Raw genomic sequence first — 19,171 nt, forward strand, 5'->3', positions numbered from 1 at the left:
CTTGTCAGTGTTGGGACAAATGTTTATTTGTACTCCATATGTCTCTGTAGCACTGTAGCACTGTCATCCCATTGTTCATTGATTTGCTTAAGCGGGCACCAGTAACGTCTCCATTGTGAGATGTTGTTACTGTTTTTGGCATATCGAATACGCCACGGGTAGCTTGCCAGGTTCTGCCGTGTGGGCGAGACACTTTTGGTAGCTTGCCGGGCTCTCTGAGAGGGACCGAGGAATCGAACCCAGAGGGCCGCGTGCAAGGCAAACACCCTACCCGCTTTGCCTTTGCTCTAGTCACCCCCCATATGTCTCATAACCAATTATTAGGGTGCACTAGGCTTGTACCTATTCCCACTTGTTTCCTTGACCCACAAACCTCAACTTATTTCCTCCTTCAGTAATTGGTCTCCTGATTGTTGTAATTTTTTTTTTTTAAAGACAATTCTCCAAGGTCTGCTACTAGGAGCTGTATCAGTGTAAGTCTTTGATACACATTCTCATTGTCTGTCTCTTTGGGTGAGCTCTTTGAATGTATGTGAACAATAATTACAATCTCTGGTTTTAGTTTCTATCAAGCTAATGAAATATTATGGGCGACAGCAACAACAGCTCTGATGACAATGTTACTCACATTATTTGCTCTGCAGACAAAAGTATGTATTACTGAAACAATATTTCTTTTGTTTTGTGGGGGAAGGTGTTTGGACCATACTTGGCTGTACTCAGGGACTACTACTGGCTCTGCACTCAGGAATCACTCCTGGCAGTGCTCTCACTTCTGGCGGTGAACAGCAGACCATATGGGGTGCTGGGGATCAAACCCGGGTTGGCAGCATGCAAGGCAAACACGCCTTACCCACTGTGCTACTGTTCTGGCCACAAAACAAGATTTCTATGGCCAGGGAGCAAGAGGCCATGTTTCTTCACCCTTCCTGATCCATTCTCCTCTTGCTTTCCTCTGCTGTCCCATGGGCCTCGCTGCAACAACTTGCATCTTGCTGTCTAGCTTCCCCATGAGGTTGGTCCAAAGAAGAGTCCCAGCCTGAGACTGGAGGGAGGGGCAGAGGCATAGGAATATTTATTCTGAAGAGAGCAAGATCCTCTTGCACTAGCCATATTGATTAACAGAAATTTCCTCCCTGTTGTAGGGGGAGAATTCACCAAGAACCTTCTGGGCTCTTTTAAAGACTCTCTCCTCTTCCTATTGGTTGAAAAGTCAGTAACGGCTCTCCTGTCTCCTAAACCTAGGCTCCTGAAGTTACCTTCCATCTCTCCCTCCTTATGCCTCCCTCTCACCCCACTGCTTTTCTAGGGAGTGCTTTAATCAAACCTCATTGTACCACCATCAATCTCTTGCTGGACCTTTGTTGATATAATAGGTTTATAAAGTGAAAAAAAACACCATTAACTATGGTTCAGAATTGTTGAGATTTCCCAGAGAACATCTCATAATTTGAGGATTTTTTTAAAATTAGGAGACGAGTCTCTCCAACTATCAACTGCTCCAAGAGATTTGATGAGATATCGTAAGCAGTACTTCTCCTTCTTTTCTTATTTTTTTTCAAGTTCTGGCAACTTTCATTTAGTAAATGATGGACTCACCTTATACAGCTTAATAATTTGCACAGGAGACAATATGCTTTTCAAATTGTTTAGCGTATCACTTAAGGAAGGTTTTATAAAGACCAAGGATTTTCTCCTTTTCCTGGAGAAAAAAGAATAAGTTCCAGAGACACACACAAAAAAATCTATTGGAAAATTAGTCAATTTTAGAGAAAAAATTAGCCACTTTGTTTTAAAACAATTAAAACCAATTCTGGGCCACACACATCGATGCTCAGGGATGTTACACCTGACTCTGTGCTCAGGAACTACTCCTGGCAGGGTTCCTGGGACTATATGGGGTACCGGGGATTGAACCTGGTCAGCCACATGCAAAGCAAACACCCTACCCACTGTACTACCATTCTGGCCCCTAAAATAACTTGTTTTTACACAATCTATTGTTACTTACATTGTTATTTAAATTGTTCATGGATATTTCCCATCTTGAAAGCTGGTCACTAATATGGCCATGTTTCCCTCCAAGTGGCCTCTGCTGAGCACAGACCCATTCATTTCTTTAAAATCTTCTAAAATTTAAGGATAGTTTTTTAAAATCCCATTTGTTACTCTGCGGCTGGTGAGAAAGTAGAGTGGGTAAGATGCTTGCCTTGCATGTGGCTGAACCAGGATTGATCTCTTGCCCATATGTTCCCCTAAGCAGAGCCAGGAGTGATCCCTGAGAACAGAGTCAGGAGTAAGGCCTGAGCACTACTGGATGTGGGCCAACCCCTCACCCTACCAAAAAAAAATCAAAATCCCATTTGTAACTTAAATCACAGTAACTCATGGCCTGGGATTAGCAAAATGCATATTACATTTGGAAAATATATTCAAGATGATTCTGATTATTGGGCTTGCAATGATAACTTTGAAAGGCAGCTGAGCTAGTGGTCCCAGCCAAAAGGGATGCATATGCAGCAGGACAGGAAATGACAGGCTTGTAGCTGCAGCCAGCTCTGAACTAGAGAAGTTTTTCTGATGTGAGTATACCAGACTTAATTCCCAGAAGAAAGAGTGCAAGATGTGCAGATACTCAGCTTTTTGCCTGTATCAGTTTTATTAGAAAAAAAAAACTAGCAACTGACAGGATCTAGCATATACAATGTCTAGTCATTCCCAGATTGGAAACAGGAATATCTATACTCTCATGGAGTCTGATCTGGGTGACCTCCCTCCATGCCCCTATTCTTCGGGGAGCCTGGCAGTCACACCCATGAACTGCCTCGGGTGCCATATAAACTCATTAACTGGCCATGATCCAGAGACACATAAATAAATCTCAGAAGAGATCAGCAAGCTGCAGAGATGCCTCAGGACCCCGCACAGGGCTGAGTCTCGTATTCGGGGCCAGACATCTTATACTCTATACTACTGGTATACCAGGAGTAGCACACCACAATGAATGGGATTTAAAGTAGAAGGCAACCAATCTCAATTAAGAAAATATTAATACACAAGGCTTAACCTGTAACAATATGTTCATAATCTCTTATATAAGGACTTCAGAGCTCCAGGGTGAGATACAACAATTTTCACACACTTTCTTCTAAGAAAATCTTTTTTGATCATTTTTAGCAAATTCATCATAATAAGCAATACAAAATAAATCATTTAGGGTCTGCTATTGGGGCAGGCTTGGGTGGTGATTGGCAAAATTGGAAATAATGATGGTAGGAATGTGTAATGGTAATGAAATTGGTGTTGGAATATTGAATTTAATAAATCATTGGAAACAAGTTTATAAAAATAGATAAATAAGAAACAAATCTATTCCAGAATATGGACTTCAGGGGTGTCTTAATGATTTAACTCCACTGGAAAAGAAAACTAAAACAAAACCAAAAGGGACTATATATTCTCTTTGTAAATTTGATTAAGGTTTTATTTATTGAATCACCATGAGATACACAATTACACAGTTGTTCATGATTGGGTTTCAGTCAAAAAAATTTCCAACACCTTTCCCTTCAGCAGTGTACATTTCCCTCCACCGATGTCTCCAGTTTCCCTCCTGCCACTACCCCTTCCCTCTTGCGACCCCCTCAGCCTTCCTCTATGGCAAGCACTTATTTCTCTCTCTCTTTCTTTTTGGGTATTATGGTTTGCAATACAGATACTGAAAGGCAATCATGTTTTCCCTTTACCTACTTTCAGCATTCAGTTCTTGTCCAGAGTAGTCATTTCCAACTGTCATTGGAACTATATCCTCTTTAAGTTTTGTTGTGCTGAAAGAAACTTGTACTAATAAAGGCATTTTACTGAATGGGAGAAAATATTTTCATTCTATACATCTGATAAAGGGCTAAGGTTCAAGATATATAGCGCACTCACAACGCTCAACAACAATAAAACCAATATTTTTATAATAAAAGGAGTAAGGAAATAGATAATTCTCTGAAGAAAATATATGGACGCTCGGTAGGCACATGAAAAGATATATTTAGTCACTTGTTATCTTGAAAATGTAAATAAAATCAATGAAGAGTTATATCACACCTTTGAGAATGGCACATATTAAAAAGATTGGAAATGTTTTTGTTTAAAATCAGTGTTTTAAAATGAGGGTGTGGTTTAAAAAAAAAGAACCCTAAATTCACGACTGGCGGAAATGTCTGAATCAAACCTGGTAGAAAACTATGGGAACATCACAAAAGTAATAGAGCTTTCATATGATCTTGTGGTCCTACTTCTCAGCATGACCCCCAAGAAAAGATAATGCACACCTATATTCACTGCAATACTCAGTATAATAGCCAGGCTAGGGGAACAACCCAAATGTCCAAAGACAGATGAATGGATAAAGAAGTTGTAGAGTATCATGCAGTTGACAATAAAAAGTAAGCTCTTACAGTTTTCTGTGATTTGAAAGGAATTGGAAGGTATGATGTCAAAACTAATCAAGAGGAGAAAGAACAGATAATGAACTATCTCATTTACCTGTGGTATATAGAGAACTGTAACCTGGGAATAGATGGTACTGAATGATGATAACTCCTTGGCTTTGATTACAAAACAGATTACCACACAGCAGAGGGAAGGTGTGGTGAGGTGGGCTATAAGAAGAATAAAGACAGTTGCGGAAGGTCTTGGGCACTTTGGTAATGGTGAAGGTGGAGGAACTCTGTATATCAAGACCCTAAGTGTTTACTCTATTGTGACCACATAGTATGTAAACAATAATAAAGTTAAGTTAAGGCACATGCCTTGCATGCAGTCAACTTTGATTCAATACCTGACACATTCTGGTCCCCTGAGCATTGTTGGACGTCATCCTGGAGACTCTGAACACTTATGGGGTGGCCCTTGTTATCCTTAACACCAAAGGGCTCAAACATCTTTGGGCTCTGAATTGCTGAATGGGTTAGCCAAGAATCTCTCGGAATGGCCCTGGGTCTCCAGAACCACTTGGGAATTCACACACCCCCAATTTAAAATTAAAAAAATAATAATGCTAAATGTGCCCAGGCTGGTTAGCTCATTGATTTATTAAAGGAAATACCAGAAAAAGTATGTGAATATTCAAATTACAAAAAGATTATTAACAATAAGTTCTGAAAACTGTCACTGTCATCCCGTTGCTCATCGATTTGTTCGATTGGGCACCACTCTCTCATTGAGAGACTTATTGTTACTGTTTTTGGCATATCCAATATGCACGGGTAGCTTGCCAGGCTCTGCCGTGGGGGCTCCATACTCTCAGTAGTTTGCCGGGCTCTCTGAGAGGGGCAGAGGAATCGAACATGGGTTGGCTGCGTGAAAGGCGAAAGCCCAACTGCTGTGCTATCGCTCCAGCCCTCTGAAAACTATTAAACTAAATATATATAAGCATGAACAAGGTACCCAGTTAACATCTTAGTCTCTTTCATAAGTATATTCTATGCATGTTTTAAAAATACAAATAATTATCACTGTCACTGTCATCCCATTGCTCATCGATTTGCTCGAGCGGGCACCAGTAACATCTCCATGTGATACTTGTTTGTTACTGTTTTTGGCATGTTGAATACGCCATAGGTAGCTTGCCAGGCTCTGTGGTGTGGGCGAGATACTCTTGGTAGCTTGCCGGGCTCTCCGAGAGGGGCAGAGGAATCGAACCCGGATTGGCTGCGTGCAAGGCAAATGCCCTAATGCTGTGCTATCGTTCCAGCCCACAAATAATTATGATCCAACTATATGTAAAAAATCTTCATCCTATTTTTTATATAAGTTTATTAGGGGAAACTTCATCTGAAAAAAACAGAATACAGTATTTTGAACTAAATGAATCCATTACACACTTTCAAAAACTATCCCATTAATGTCACAATCATCCCGTTGCTCATAGATTTGCTAGAGCGGGCACCTGTAACATCTCCATTGTGAGACTTGTTACTGTTTTTGGCATATAAATTAGCTCTTTTATTTCAACTTTATTCCTACCCTCTTCCCGAAGCAAATCACAATCAGTATAAGACTTCTTATGTAGTATTTGTCAGTCATTGGATTTCCATGAATCTCAGGGTAAATTATCTAGAGTAAATTGTTAGTCAAGGAGCTGATTTTTTTGTCTAGTGATTACAGTTGCCTATCTCTCAACATTCCTTATCAATAATGATTTGAAAAATTTTGTTATTTTGTTTCCTCAGTGGGATTTCACTCTTCTAAATGGAATGCTGTTCGTTTTAGTGTCAGTACTTCTTATCTACGGAATTATCTTAATCTTCGTAAAATCCTTTGTAAGTGGGATCTCATTTGGAAATCCCGGGGGGAATTGTTAAGAGAAACAGGGTGGAGCATAGGCTGGGTCCTCTGAGAAGCAGACATTGAGATGAATAAAATGTGGGGGACCTTTACCTGGGAGAAATGTCTATGAGCGAAAAAGGTGGGGGTGGCACTGTGATGGTGGTCAGGGAGACAAATGGAATTACCATGGAACCAGGATGGTATGCTGGCCCCTGTGTGAAGTGGAGAGGGAAGGAAAGTTGGTCGGGGGGCATTCCAGACACGGTGCTCTCAAAGGGTCATCAGGGAGTTCTTGAGCTAATGTTGACAATCCCCCATGAAAGGACTGGCTACTTCTGGCATGGAACATTGAGTTGTTGATTGCAGTCGTCACTAATGACCTTATACTCCCTCCTGGTAGCTGGAAGTGTGAGAGATGCTCTACAGTGGGTTAACTGAGGGTACCATGGGTAAAAAAGACTGAGGACCTGAGTATTGAGTTCTTACCTAGAGATTCCCATAGTTCTTCCCTCATAGGATCTTTGAATATAGAGCAGAGCAGATTTTCTATCCATGGGGTGGGAAGGGGGAAGTGCTGCTTAAAGTAGAGAGACTGGAGAGAAGGCCTACGTCTGACAGCAACCTAGAGGCAGTTCCTTATTTTCCAAAATCAGCTCCTTTCTTTCTTCTCCTCTCTCTTTTTTAATATATCCTGTGACTTTTCACTAGAGAGCAGATATAGGCTGATAATATAGTGTTCACATGAACAACAAATTTAATTTTTAACATCATTCCTGAAAAGTATGTATCTAACCCATAGATATGAACACAGACTCAGAGCAATGAAAATGCCATCCAAGGGGCTGGAGTGATAGTCTAGCGGGTAGGGCATTTGCCTTGCACGTGGCCGACCGGGGTTCGATTCCCAGCATCCCATATGGTCCCCTGAGCACTGCCAGGAGTAATTCCTGAGTGCAGAACCAGAAGTAACCCCTGTGCATCGCTGGGTGTGACCCCAAAAGAAAAAAAAATGAAACAAACAAAAAAAGAAAATGCCATCCAAGTTTACAGGGAGAGACTTGTTGCTCATCCTTTCCCCTGCGTAGTTGGGCTGAGTGTGAGCTGAACAGGGGGAAAGTGAAGGTTGAGACTCTCCCTGTACTCCTGGAGGTCAACTCCTCTGAGGATAGTCCTGGGGCCTTTGGCCATTTAATTAAAGCCTCAAGTCCAACTTGGTCCTATTACTGAATCAAAAAGTTTGGTTGGAAACAGAGGGATTTGTTAAATGATCTCCAGACACATAATCAACACTTTTGCCCAAACTGTGAATGACCACATGGGCTTACAGCTAGGGAGGTAGCATCTGTATTTTAGAGACAAACACAAAGACAGACCATAAAAGGCCACATTTCTCTATTATCGACAGTAGTACAGAAATTGGAAGTAACCAAAAACTATTTAGTGGGCATATATCACTTAGATGCAGATGCAGTTAAGACATTCTATTCCTTCATAGATTAGATGAACCCTAATTCCCATTCTAATTTTTGTCTCACAGATACCTACAATATACTATCACATTTGTATGTCTAAATGAGAGACTTTCTAGTATCCTTGTACAGCACACACATATTGCTTAAATCGATCAATTGTACATTTTACATTTCCATTGTTAGGTATTTTCTTACTGTGAGCTCAGTCTGGGAACACTGCTTCCTGCACTGTTCCTGATTCCTGATTAATTTTCCGCCTTTATCTGGACATTCTCTGCTGAGAGTGCTCTTCCCATTCCTCTAGGATCAGCTTTATCCTCCCGAAGAGTGAATACATTTTTCTTTTTTCTTTTTTGTGATGCTTGGGATCAAACCCAGGACCTCATACCTGGGAGACATGACTACTTTAATCACTGATCCAAAGTCTCTGCCATCATTTTTCTCAGATATCTTCTTTACTTTTTTTACGTCTTCTTTTTTTCTTTACCACTTTACTATCTTCTTTACACCGAGTAGGCCCTTTGCCATTTAGACTAGGTCCAACATGCTGATTTTATTGCAAGGAACCAGATTGAATTCCTAGCTGGGAAGAGGCATCAGGGTTCATAAAAAAGGGTCGGCACTCTCCTCCCATGGGCTGAGTTGATTGGCTGCCTCTGTTTATGCAGTTCTAGCAGTCTGCTGCTTGGATCTCTCTATCCCCACATTTGGTTTCTGGTCAGCCCAGTGGATCTAAAAGAGGACTCTGCTACTGGAATAGGTATCTTTCTCCTCTCACCAATCAGCTTGAATGAGTGCAGAGTAATTTAATTGTTCCAAGAGCTAAGTACAAGGCAGATTTTCTGTTGGGGCTATGTGGAGGAGACAAGAAGTGAAACACTGCTAATACATATTTGGCCCACCACCTGAGATGCTCAACAATTACCTGATGAGCATGATTTGACATTTATTAGTTTTCATTTGCTTGCTGAATGGAATTGAGTGATTGCTGTTGACTATATTCAAGAAAAGATGGACCCGCTCGAGGATTTTAATGTTTAAAATCCTTATCTGATGAAAGTGTCTGAGTTCTTCCATTGTTCCAAGTCTTGTACTTGACATACTATTTTTTCTTGTTACAGTGGTTGCACCTGTTGTATTCTGCACTGGGGACTCTGATCTTCTCGCTTGTAAGTCCATTTATTTCTCTCTCTCTCTGACTAGAATAAGGAATATGCAGGTAATGAAGCTCCCAAGCCAGGTGCTAGGCCTGAAAGCAAGAGTCAGTAATGCACTGGGAAGCACTCCAAACTCCCTCTTCCCACACCTCTTCCTGCCTCAATTCCTGCAGCGTCATGTTCTCTTCCTTCTCTTTATTCCCCTACTCTCTTTCTCCAAAGTCATTTTTTAACAGTTCTAAGTTGACAGCAAACTGAGAGCAAGTTAGAGATTTCCCATATACTAACTTCCCTTCACGTGTGTGGACATGTGGTCTCCTTTGTTAACAGCAGCACACACCAGGTGGTACATTTATTGTAACTGGTGAGCTTACAAAGTTTGTAGTTTATATTAGGGTTTAATCCTGGTATTATACACTTAACAGTTTGAGTAAATGCATTATGAGTCATTCCATCATAATGCAAGAGTAATTTCACTGCTTAAAAAATTCTCTGGGCTCTATTGATCCCTCCCCTGATAAATGGCAGTAACTTATCGTTTTACTGTCTCATGTTTTGCCTTACTAGAATGTTATATAGTTGTATTTACACAGTACCTTCTGCAGACTTATTTATTTATTTATATTAGTGAATCACTGTGAGGTAGTTACCGACTTGCAAACTTCTGTGCTTACATTTCAGTCAGACAATGGTCAAGTATCCATCCCTCCACCAGTGCCCGTTTTCCACCACCAATGGTCCCAGCATCCCTCCCACCATCCCTACCCCATTCTCCCTCCCTACTCCACCTCTGTGGCAGGGCATTCCCTTTTGCTCTCTCTCTCCTTTTGGATGTTGTGGTTTTTCTTCAGACTTCTTTCAGTGCATGAGTACTTATTTTCATTATCTGATAGCTCATTTCTGTATAGAAATGAGTTATATTCCATTGTATGAATGGCCACGATTTGATTCACATACTAAAGAACATCTCGTTTGTTCTCAAATTGTCAATTCTGAATAAAGCTGTGTATAAACATCCCTGTGCATTTTTTGTCCAAGTTTTCAGATCCTTTCAGTAAATATGAAGGAGCAAGATTTCTTGATCAAAAGGTTAGAGAAAGTTTAGTTTTGTAAGAAACTGCCTGTCTTCTGCAGTGGATGATGCCATTTTGCCATTTTGCATTCCCACTGTGAGTTGCTGCTGCTCCAGATTCTGCATTCTGGTGGAGTCAGTGTTCCAGACTGACCACTGTGGGAGAAATGAGAGGCGTCTTATTACATTTTAATTTTCCTGAAATATGATGTAGAGTGTCTTTATACATTTATCACTGTGAATATATATTTTTTGTTGAGGCCCATTTTAAGTTCATTTGCTTATTTTTTTGTTTGTTGGTTTGATTATGGATTTTTTAAAAATTGAATCACCATGAGAACAGTTACAAAGCTTTCAGGTTTAAGTCTCAGTCATACAATGATCAAACACCCATCCCTTCACCAGTGAACGTTCCACCACCAAGAACCCCAGTATACCCCCACCCCACCCCCCACCCTGCCTGTGTGGCAGATGATTTTCACTTTATTCTCCCTTTACTGTGATTACATTCAATTTTTCGACAGAAGACCCACCATTATTATTTAGAATTTTCCCCCAACAATCAGACTTGCAGAAAAGGCATCATTAGATAATTTGTTTTCTATTGCTGATAATGAAGAGCATATGACGTCGAGTTTGGATTTCTGGTATTTTAGTAATTAAGTCCAGAGGGATTTCTGCCAGAAGCTGCTGGGTTCTGAGACTGGTTTTTGTGCCTCTGGGATCATGGCCGTGTAGGAGCAGAGGAGCCATTCATGGATGGCCGGTTGGGGTTTCCTCCAGGCAGGAAGCAGGGCCAGTTCCGCCCCGCCTCCCATCTCAAGATTTCCTGCGCGCCCCGTCACTGCAAGCTCCTACGTCTCTGTCCAATAGGCTATGAAAGATGGCGGTTGCCATGCTGCCACAGAGGGGAAAAGGTCGAGGAACAATAACCCTTCCCCTCCTGGAGTGGCACGGGGCCATACCTTAGTTCACAGTCCAGAAGCATTTCTGCCAGCAGTTGCTGCGTTCCAAGATTGGTTTGTGTGCCTCCATTTGCTTATTTTTGTGCATTATTGTTGTTTTAAGATTTCTTTGTGGTTAGGAATATAGTCCTTTATCAAATGGATCTATTGCAAATATTTGCTCTTAAAAAATATATTTCCCAGTCTGTGGATTGTCTCCTAATTTTCTTGATGCTTTCCATAGTTTTAAATTTTAATAAAATTCAATTAAAATTTACTTTGCATTTCAACTTTTGGAATGTTGTATCACTAAACCAATGTTCCATAGTTTTCCTGTTTACTCCCTAGGAATTTTAGAGTTGCTTTACCTTTAACTTTTGAGTCATTTTAATTTTTATGGAATTTATGATCTATTGTGGATATATCTTTTTTTGCATGTTGAGGGCCTGTTAAATCCACTTGTTGAAGATTCTAGTTTTGCTCTATTAGCATTTCCTTTCCTCTTTGTCAAAGATTGGCTGCTATATTTATGTGGGTTTATTTCTGGTCCCTGTAAGTTATAAAGAATACACATGATCACATGCAAAGAAATTCTGAAAGATTTTATTCAAGAAACTTTTTGTCAAGATTTCTATTTTTTTCGATCTATTTATGTATCTTTGCCCGCACCATATAATTTGACTAATACTGCAAGATATTTATCATTAATGTAGGTAGCTTTGTGGTTCCACTTGAAGTGGATATTTTTCTAAAATAAACATTTCAATGAAACTTTAAAGTCTTGAGAATTCCCTGTGTTTAACCTGACAGGGCTATCTCAAATTGCTAGACTCTTGATCTTAGCCCAAAGGCTAAGAAGCAATCAAATCACTAGCCACAGCGTAAAGTGTGGAAATAATGAAGGCATAAGTAGCTTGTTTCCCTTTCATCCCTTTAACACTTCCACGCAGCCAGGAGTCTTGGCTCTGCAGCAAACATAAGTATGAATTTATCATCTTGCTCTTTGTGGAATTGACCATTTTGCCTACTGCAGTTGAATCAAAAAATACTATTTTTTTTGGTAGGGGAGAAAGTGCCACTTATGAATTCCTTCTCTATTTTGCAAATTCTGACTTTGTCTTAAAGCCATGCTCAGTGTCAAGGTTTGAAAATGTTCACACACTAAGTTCAAAGAAATCAGAATTACTGCTGTGTGTGAATGTGTTGGAGACACACCTTTATTTTTATTTCTTGAGAATATGTGGGAAAATCATATCCAAAGCACTTTACAGTTTTTCTTCATGCCTACCCAGTTTACATAATTGACAAAAAGTAGAAAGGTTTTTGAACTTGGAAGCAAGGAAGATTCACGGACTTGATCTCACTGACTTCAACAGGACTACTTGCACAAAGTATATATTGTGAATAGTTGATGCTGAAAAATAACATGTATAGTCATAGACCACCTTCAAGGTCACTGTCACTGTCATCCCGTTGCTCATCGATTTGCTCTAGTGGGCACCAGTAATGTCTCCATTGTGAGACTTTTTACTGTTTTTGGCATATAGAATACGCTACGGGTAGCTTGCCAGGCTCTGAGATACTCTCGGTAGTTTGCTGGGCTCTTCGAGAGGGGCAGAGGAATTGAACCCGGGTCAGCTCTGTGCAAGGTAAACGCCCTACCGCTGTGCTATTGCTCCAGCCCATCTTCAAGATATTTAATGTAAAATAAGTTTTCTAGACAACTTAGGATTCTTATTTGATATTTGTAATAAAAGCCACTCATTCTTCTTTCTTTTAAGTACTTGGTGATGGATGTGCAGCTAATGGTGGGAGGACGCCATCATCATCATAACCTGAACCCAGAAGAGTATGTGTTTGCTGCCCTGAACATCTACATGGATATAATCAACCTTTTCCTTTTTATCTTGAACATAATTCATTTGGGTCACTAGCCATATGATCACTATTGGCTTGTACTGAAATGAGGGATGAAGGAACTACTGTGAACTCACAAGACTCAAAGTAGCAAATGTTACCATTCATGAGTTCATATAACTATTATTTTTTTCAAATGAAACCAAGCATATTGTAGAGTGCAGCTATAGATGTAATAATAGTGCCACTGTCATACTTTGTGTGACACTTCTATTAAAAGATGTTACATGCATGTATAGGAGACCTATTAATTTGTCAAAAATTTTCAGACTATCAAAAAATACCTCTACATGAATAAAATTGATTATAGAAGCCTATATTTACTCCTTTCTTTTTCTTAGATTCGGGGATTCTAAAAAAAATTGGGGGAAGGGTGTGTTTGGGCCACACCTGGTAGTGCTCAGGGCTTACTCCTGGCTCTGTGCTCAGCAGTCAGTCCTGGTGGTTATTGGGGACCCATAGGTGGCACTGGGGATTGAATCTGGGTGGGCTGTGTGCAAGGAAAGCTCCTTCCCTACTGTGCTCTTTATTTTGTAGTAAAATAAACCAAGCAGTTGTGTATTTCTTCTAAAAAGAGAGTTAATAAATCAATGTATATAAGGGCCATGAAGAAACATTAGTTTTAATAGTCATTGTTTTACCTATTCTTCTGAGTCTAGCTCAGAGACCATCAATTCTAATTGGGACAAAATATCTCCATTGAAGTCCTACAGTTGAATTATTTTAACTGTGACAAAATATAAATAACCAAATTTACCCAGCATAACCATTTCAAGTTTATGACTCTTAAGTAGTAAATGCCTTCATATTACTATGTGACTTTTTTTTTCAGTGATCATACTCATTGGGGTGCATGCAGTCAGGGACTGAACTTGGGGACTCATAAATTCTAGGTATGTGCTCTACCACTTGAGCTATATACCTAGCTGATTTCCCCCATCCTTCCCTGGTTTATTTGGGAAGGCACACCTGGCAGTGTTCAGAGGCTACTTCATAGCAACATGCCTTGTGGTCACTCTTGGTGGTGTTTTGAAGAATGTATGGTGCTGAAAATTGACTCGGTCTCCTGTAATGAAAACTTTATTTCATCAAACCCTGATTCTAATTTTGCAAAAACTTTAACCCCATACCCAAGAACCAAGAAAAGAATCAACATTTCAAACTCATTTTATTTATATCTATTTTTTGTTTGCTTGTTCTTGAGTCACACCCAGTGGTACTCAGGACTTATTCCTGGCTCTGAGCTCAAGAATCATTCCTGGTGGGACTTGGGGGACCAGATATGGTGTTGGGGATTGAATTTGAGTTGGCCGCATGCAAGGCAAGTTTCCTACCTGCTGCACTATCACTCTGGCCCCCTTATTTATGCCTATCTTGCAGAACCATTTTAACTTCCCGAAGGTCATGGAATGGGATGGTCTTCATATCCCTCTTGGAATCAAATACCATGTTTGTGTGAGATGTTTGATGAGAACAAAATTCACAGAAGACTTTTAAACCCATTTAAATGAACATCTGATCATACTCCTGCCTAATCCATTTAAAATTCTTATTTTTTATTTATTTATTTAATTTATTTATTTGCTTTTTGGGTCACACCCAGCGATGCTCAGGGGTTACTCCTGGCTCTGCACTCAGGAATTACTCCTGGCAGTGCTTGGGGGACCATATGGGATGCCGGGGATTGAACCCAGGTCGGCTGCGTGCAAGGCAAACGCCCTACCCGCTGTGCTATCGCTCTGGCCCCTCCATTTAAAATTCTAAATGTTGACCCAGTCACCTTTGGGGATACTTGTCTCAGTAGGGTAAGACTATGTCACATTTACAGGATGGGTAAAAGCACAAAGCGGGCCCATTCCTGAAGTGTCTTATATTATCCAGAGATGGAACTAGAGAGAAAAGCAGAGATTTATGTGGAGGGATAATTGTGCCAGATGATTCAGGACCTCAACTTTCAAGCTTAGGATTCCAGGTTTTATAACATAGACATCAATAAACAGGGCATAACGTATGGTAAATGGGGAAAATCAATCAACCACATATGAAAAATACAATGGGCAATAAAGCTGACTGGAGTTGATATTTGATTAACTAGATCTGACTGGTAGAGGTTTAGGTTGTCACCCCAGATTTGGGGGTGGGATGGGGTCATGCCAAATGGTATCTGGGGCTACTTCCAGCACAGTGCTGGGGGAATGGAACCTAGGGCTTCTGCATGTAAAGTTGGTGCTCCAGCCCTCTGCGTCATCTCTCTGGCCTCATTATACCATCTCTCTGCCCCACTTACTGGGGGCAACTATCATTTACTAAATAAGGGCATATTAAAGAAAGGAGAACAAAGCTTAAGTTAAGCAGTTGTAAGATAAGGTGATGAATATCACGAATAGATATTTTGCAGATGTGGAAGTTAATGTGGCAGGTTTGGGAGATGGAGATCAGGGCTAGAGATGAGGAATTTGGGTGATGAGAGAGTGACAACTGATGATGTGAGATAAAACTGTCATGAGAGGAAGAGGAAAACCCAAAGACTGATCTCTGGGACTGCATGACAATATGATAAAATAAGATCAATGGTGGGGAGGGGGGAGAGCGAGAGCAGCTAAATATGAGAATGGGGAGAGTCTAGTATAATGGCGGCCAGAAAAGACTTAGGGCATAGTTATAATTCACTTAGAGTTATGGTATCTCAGATCCTTGAGAATATAACATTTAACTAAAGTTCATGGCACTACAAAACTCAGAAGTCCAATAATGTTGACAATGAGCTAATGACTACACTGGAGGGAAAGGGAGATGGGAGTCTAAATACAAGGAGGTAGAAATGGTTTTGCAGCAGAGGGGCTAGGTCCTGGGAGAAGTCTGAAGTCTCAATGGTTCACCTCTACAAGGACAGAAACAGCGGGGCAGACAAAGGTGTTTGCCTTTTTTTTTTTCAAATTTATTTCCAATGATGGACTGGAGTGATAGCGCAGCGGGCAGGGTGTTTTTCCTGCACAGGCCAACCCGGGTTTGATACTTTCGTCCCTCTCGGAGAGCGCGGCAAGCTACCGAAAGTATCCTGCACGCACGGCAGAGCCTGGCAAGCTACCCAAAGCGTATTCGATATGCCAAAAACAGTAACAAGTCTCACAATGGAGATGTTACTGGTGCCCGCTTGAGTGAATCGATGAATAATGGGACGACAGTGCTACAGTGCATTTCCAATGATAACTTTGGGTATGTTTAAAAGCAGACAGAAAGTGAAGTACTAAAAACTGAGAAGATGAATAGAAGCAGTAGGGAGGGAGGATGTCAACAGAGCCCGTGTTAGGGTATGGAAAGACTACAGAATTAGGATTATGATATACTGATAGGATAGAAATATAGACTCATAAAGCAGAATCACTGTATCACTATCACTGTCATCCGGTTGGTCGATTTGCTTGAGTGGGCACCAGTAACGTCTCCATTGTGACACTTGTTGTTACTGTTTTTGGCATATCGAATACGCCATAGGTACCTTGCCAGGCTCTGGCGTGAGGGCGGGATACTCTCGGTAGCTTGTTAGGCTCTCTGAGAGGGAGAGGAATTGAACCTGGGTTAGCCGCATGCAAGGCAAACGCCCTACCTGCTGTGCTATCGCTCCGGCCCATAAAGCAGAATAGGAAACCAAAAATAATCTTCACACAAGTAACATCAACTGACACACCCAGCAGTGCTCAGGGGTTACAACTGGCTATGCACTCAGAAATCACTCCTGTTGAGCTCAGGGTACCATATGGTGTGCTGGGGATTGAACCCATATGGGATGCAAGCAAGACAAGTGCCTTGTTACACTATCTCTCTAAAACACTATTTATTTTTATCCAAAATTGTGTTGCTATATTACTTCCTTTGACTTTCCATATAAATTTTATAATTACAAGACATTTCTGGCAATCAAACTGATCATCCTCATTTGTCCATTGAGACCCCTACTAAGCCAGTAGCTTTGCTTTGGCAGTGTACCTGGTAAAGAATATCCCCTCTGAAGGGGTAGCTAATTTTTCATCTAAAATGGGGACACATACATATCTATATATGTGTGCGCATGTGTGTGTTTGTATGTGTGTGTGTGTGCATGTCATGGGGGCTCCCAGTCACTCCTAATGATGTTCAGCCATGCAGTGCAGGCTTGGTGGTTCAGTGCTCAGGCCTGGTAGTTCTCTGAGGCCACCAGGGTTATATTCTGCAGTGCGTGAGAAGGCAAGTAGTGGTGGGGATTAAATTCAAGGCCTTTTACATGCTAGGCATATGCCCTACCACTTGAGCCATTTGCCCACTAAAGTCTTAAGTATACCATTCCTACTTAACTTGTTGGGTCCATGACAATTCTCAAATTCCAGTTGACTTACCTCAAGTTGGAGATGTCATACCAATGGTCTTCTTGATCAGGCATTCAATTGCAACAGAGATTCTTAGCTATTAATCACTTCTCTGCTGAAAAAAAATGGGCTGATTCTCTGGTGCTATTAAATCTTTAACATAAGAAGTGATTTTACTTTCACCTGGGTATTCTTTGTTCCTATTGAACTACCATGGAGAGAGAGAGGAAGCAGTATGGGGGAGAGGGAATTTTTATGTTACAGTATCACACTGTCATGGCTATTCCTGCACAGGAAAACTTCCACTGACAAGGATGAGACACAAACTTGTGGCACGTACAACACCAATTCCACTGGTCATTCAGGGTTGGAAATGACAGTATTCCCCACAGGGGAAGAAGTCTTCCTTTTTCATCTCTGAGAGTAACTGAATATTTTGATCCTAACTAAGAAGTCTAAAATGTGTAAACTGGGAGTTACATCAGACTGCATATGGTGTCAGATTCCCCTACACTCTTCCTTCCCGAAAGTGAAGGGCCTTGAGGTGGGAGTGAGACTAAGTACTCCTGGTGGGAAGAAACTTAATTGTTGGCCTCTTTTCTTGATTAGTCTCCTATTTCAGACTCGGTACCTAAACACGGGCATTACTACCTCCCCCAAGGCAGTAGTGATGCCTGATGGCATCCAGAGAAAATCAGTGATCAGAGGCAAGTTTCTTCTCTATGCACAGTGTCCAGATTTTTACCCTGAAGCCTTTAACACTTCTGTCACTCCTGAATCTGGCACCTTGCTCTCCTTTTCAGCTAAATCAGGGACCAGCACTGTGATGGTAGCTGGCTCTGCACTGTGACTCAAGGCTTTGCATTCACTTTGGCATTTGAATAGCTTTGCAACTTCTTGCAGCCCAACTGAATGAGCTGATGTCTTTGGTCCACTCAAACAGCAACTGCTGACTGTTTAGGGACTCCTTATTCCAGCAGCTGCAGTCACATGGCCATTCAGGCAGAGCCTGATGACCCCTTATAAAAACATTCCTTCCTCTACCTATCTAAAAGAGTCAGTAACAAAGTACTTGCTTATTGCAAGTCTACTTCTTTACTAAGCCTCTGAACATTACTTTAAATTCTGTTCAGTAGGAGAGTTGGAAACACTTTTCCCCCTGCCCTTACCTTAACTTGGGTTAGAGCATTCACTACCAGATAGAAGCCAGGGAGTCTTAAATTTCCAAACTTGACATACAGTTTCAAACTATCCAGATCTGATAATATTCTATTTACAAACTAGTAAGGTAGCATGTTGGTTTTATAGCAGCTGAAAGAAAATATAAGGATGCTATTACTTTTGGCACACACATACAGAATGACCATCAAGAAATTAGTGTTAGTTCCTTTGGCTCCACAGGGATAATAGACAGATGTCAAGCCTGCAGACAGTTTGAGAAATACTAAGATAGCTGAAGAATACTAAGTATGAAGAAGCTAATGAATAAATCTTGAGAGTAAATCCACGCTGTCAGGCCTTCCAATCATGACATATTTAGCAAAAAGCATAGGCATTTAAGAAAACCAGACTGTCTTCTCTGACAATTGTTCTTTGACTATTATATTTTGTTTGTTCTTTCATATATATATCTTTCACCATGTCAACTGATGCAGGGTAGGTTTATTGCAATTGCCAAGCGATAACAGGAAGCTTGACCAAGAATATTTTGAAAGTTTCAAAGACCAAATAATTATTATATTATATTGCTTTTTATATTATTATTATTATATTATTATTCTCAACTGGAGCCATAGCACAGCAGGTAGGGCATTTGCCTTGCATGCGGCCGACCCGGGTTTGACTCCTCTGTCCCTCTCGGAGAGCCCGGCAAGCTACCGAGAGTATCCCGCCTGCATGGCAGAGCCTGGCAAGCTACCCATGGCGTATTTGATATGCCAAA

The 19,171-nt window shown here is 40.8% G+C and overlaps 1 protein-coding gene across 1 annotated transcript in view; it reads left to right on the top strand.

Moving 5' to 3' along the window:
• The window catches only part of LOC101548985 (protein lifeguard 2), a 31,243-nt gene extending 18,340 nt beyond the window's left edge, over positions 1-12,903 (top strand). The window contains exons 6-10 of the mRNA XM_055128815.1: positions 436-473; positions 563-650; positions 6,228-6,317; positions 8,918-8,965; positions 12,751-12,903. Of these exons, the coding sequence (XP_054984790.1) occupies positions 436-473; positions 563-650; positions 6,228-6,317; positions 8,918-8,965; positions 12,751-12,903 (417 nt within the window). The remainder of the gene's footprint in view (positions 1-435; positions 474-562; positions 651-6,227; positions 6,318-8,917; positions 8,966-12,750) is intronic.
• The last annotated feature ends 6,268 nt before the right edge of the window (positions 12,904-19,171 follow it).

The sequence above is a fragment of the Sorex araneus genome, chromosome 1 (genome assembly GCF_027595985.1).
Source record: "Sorex araneus isolate mSorAra2 chromosome 1, mSorAra2.pri, whole genome shotgun sequence".
Taxonomy (NCBI): domain Eukaryota; kingdom Metazoa; phylum Chordata; class Mammalia; order Eulipotyphla; family Soricidae; genus Sorex; species Sorex araneus.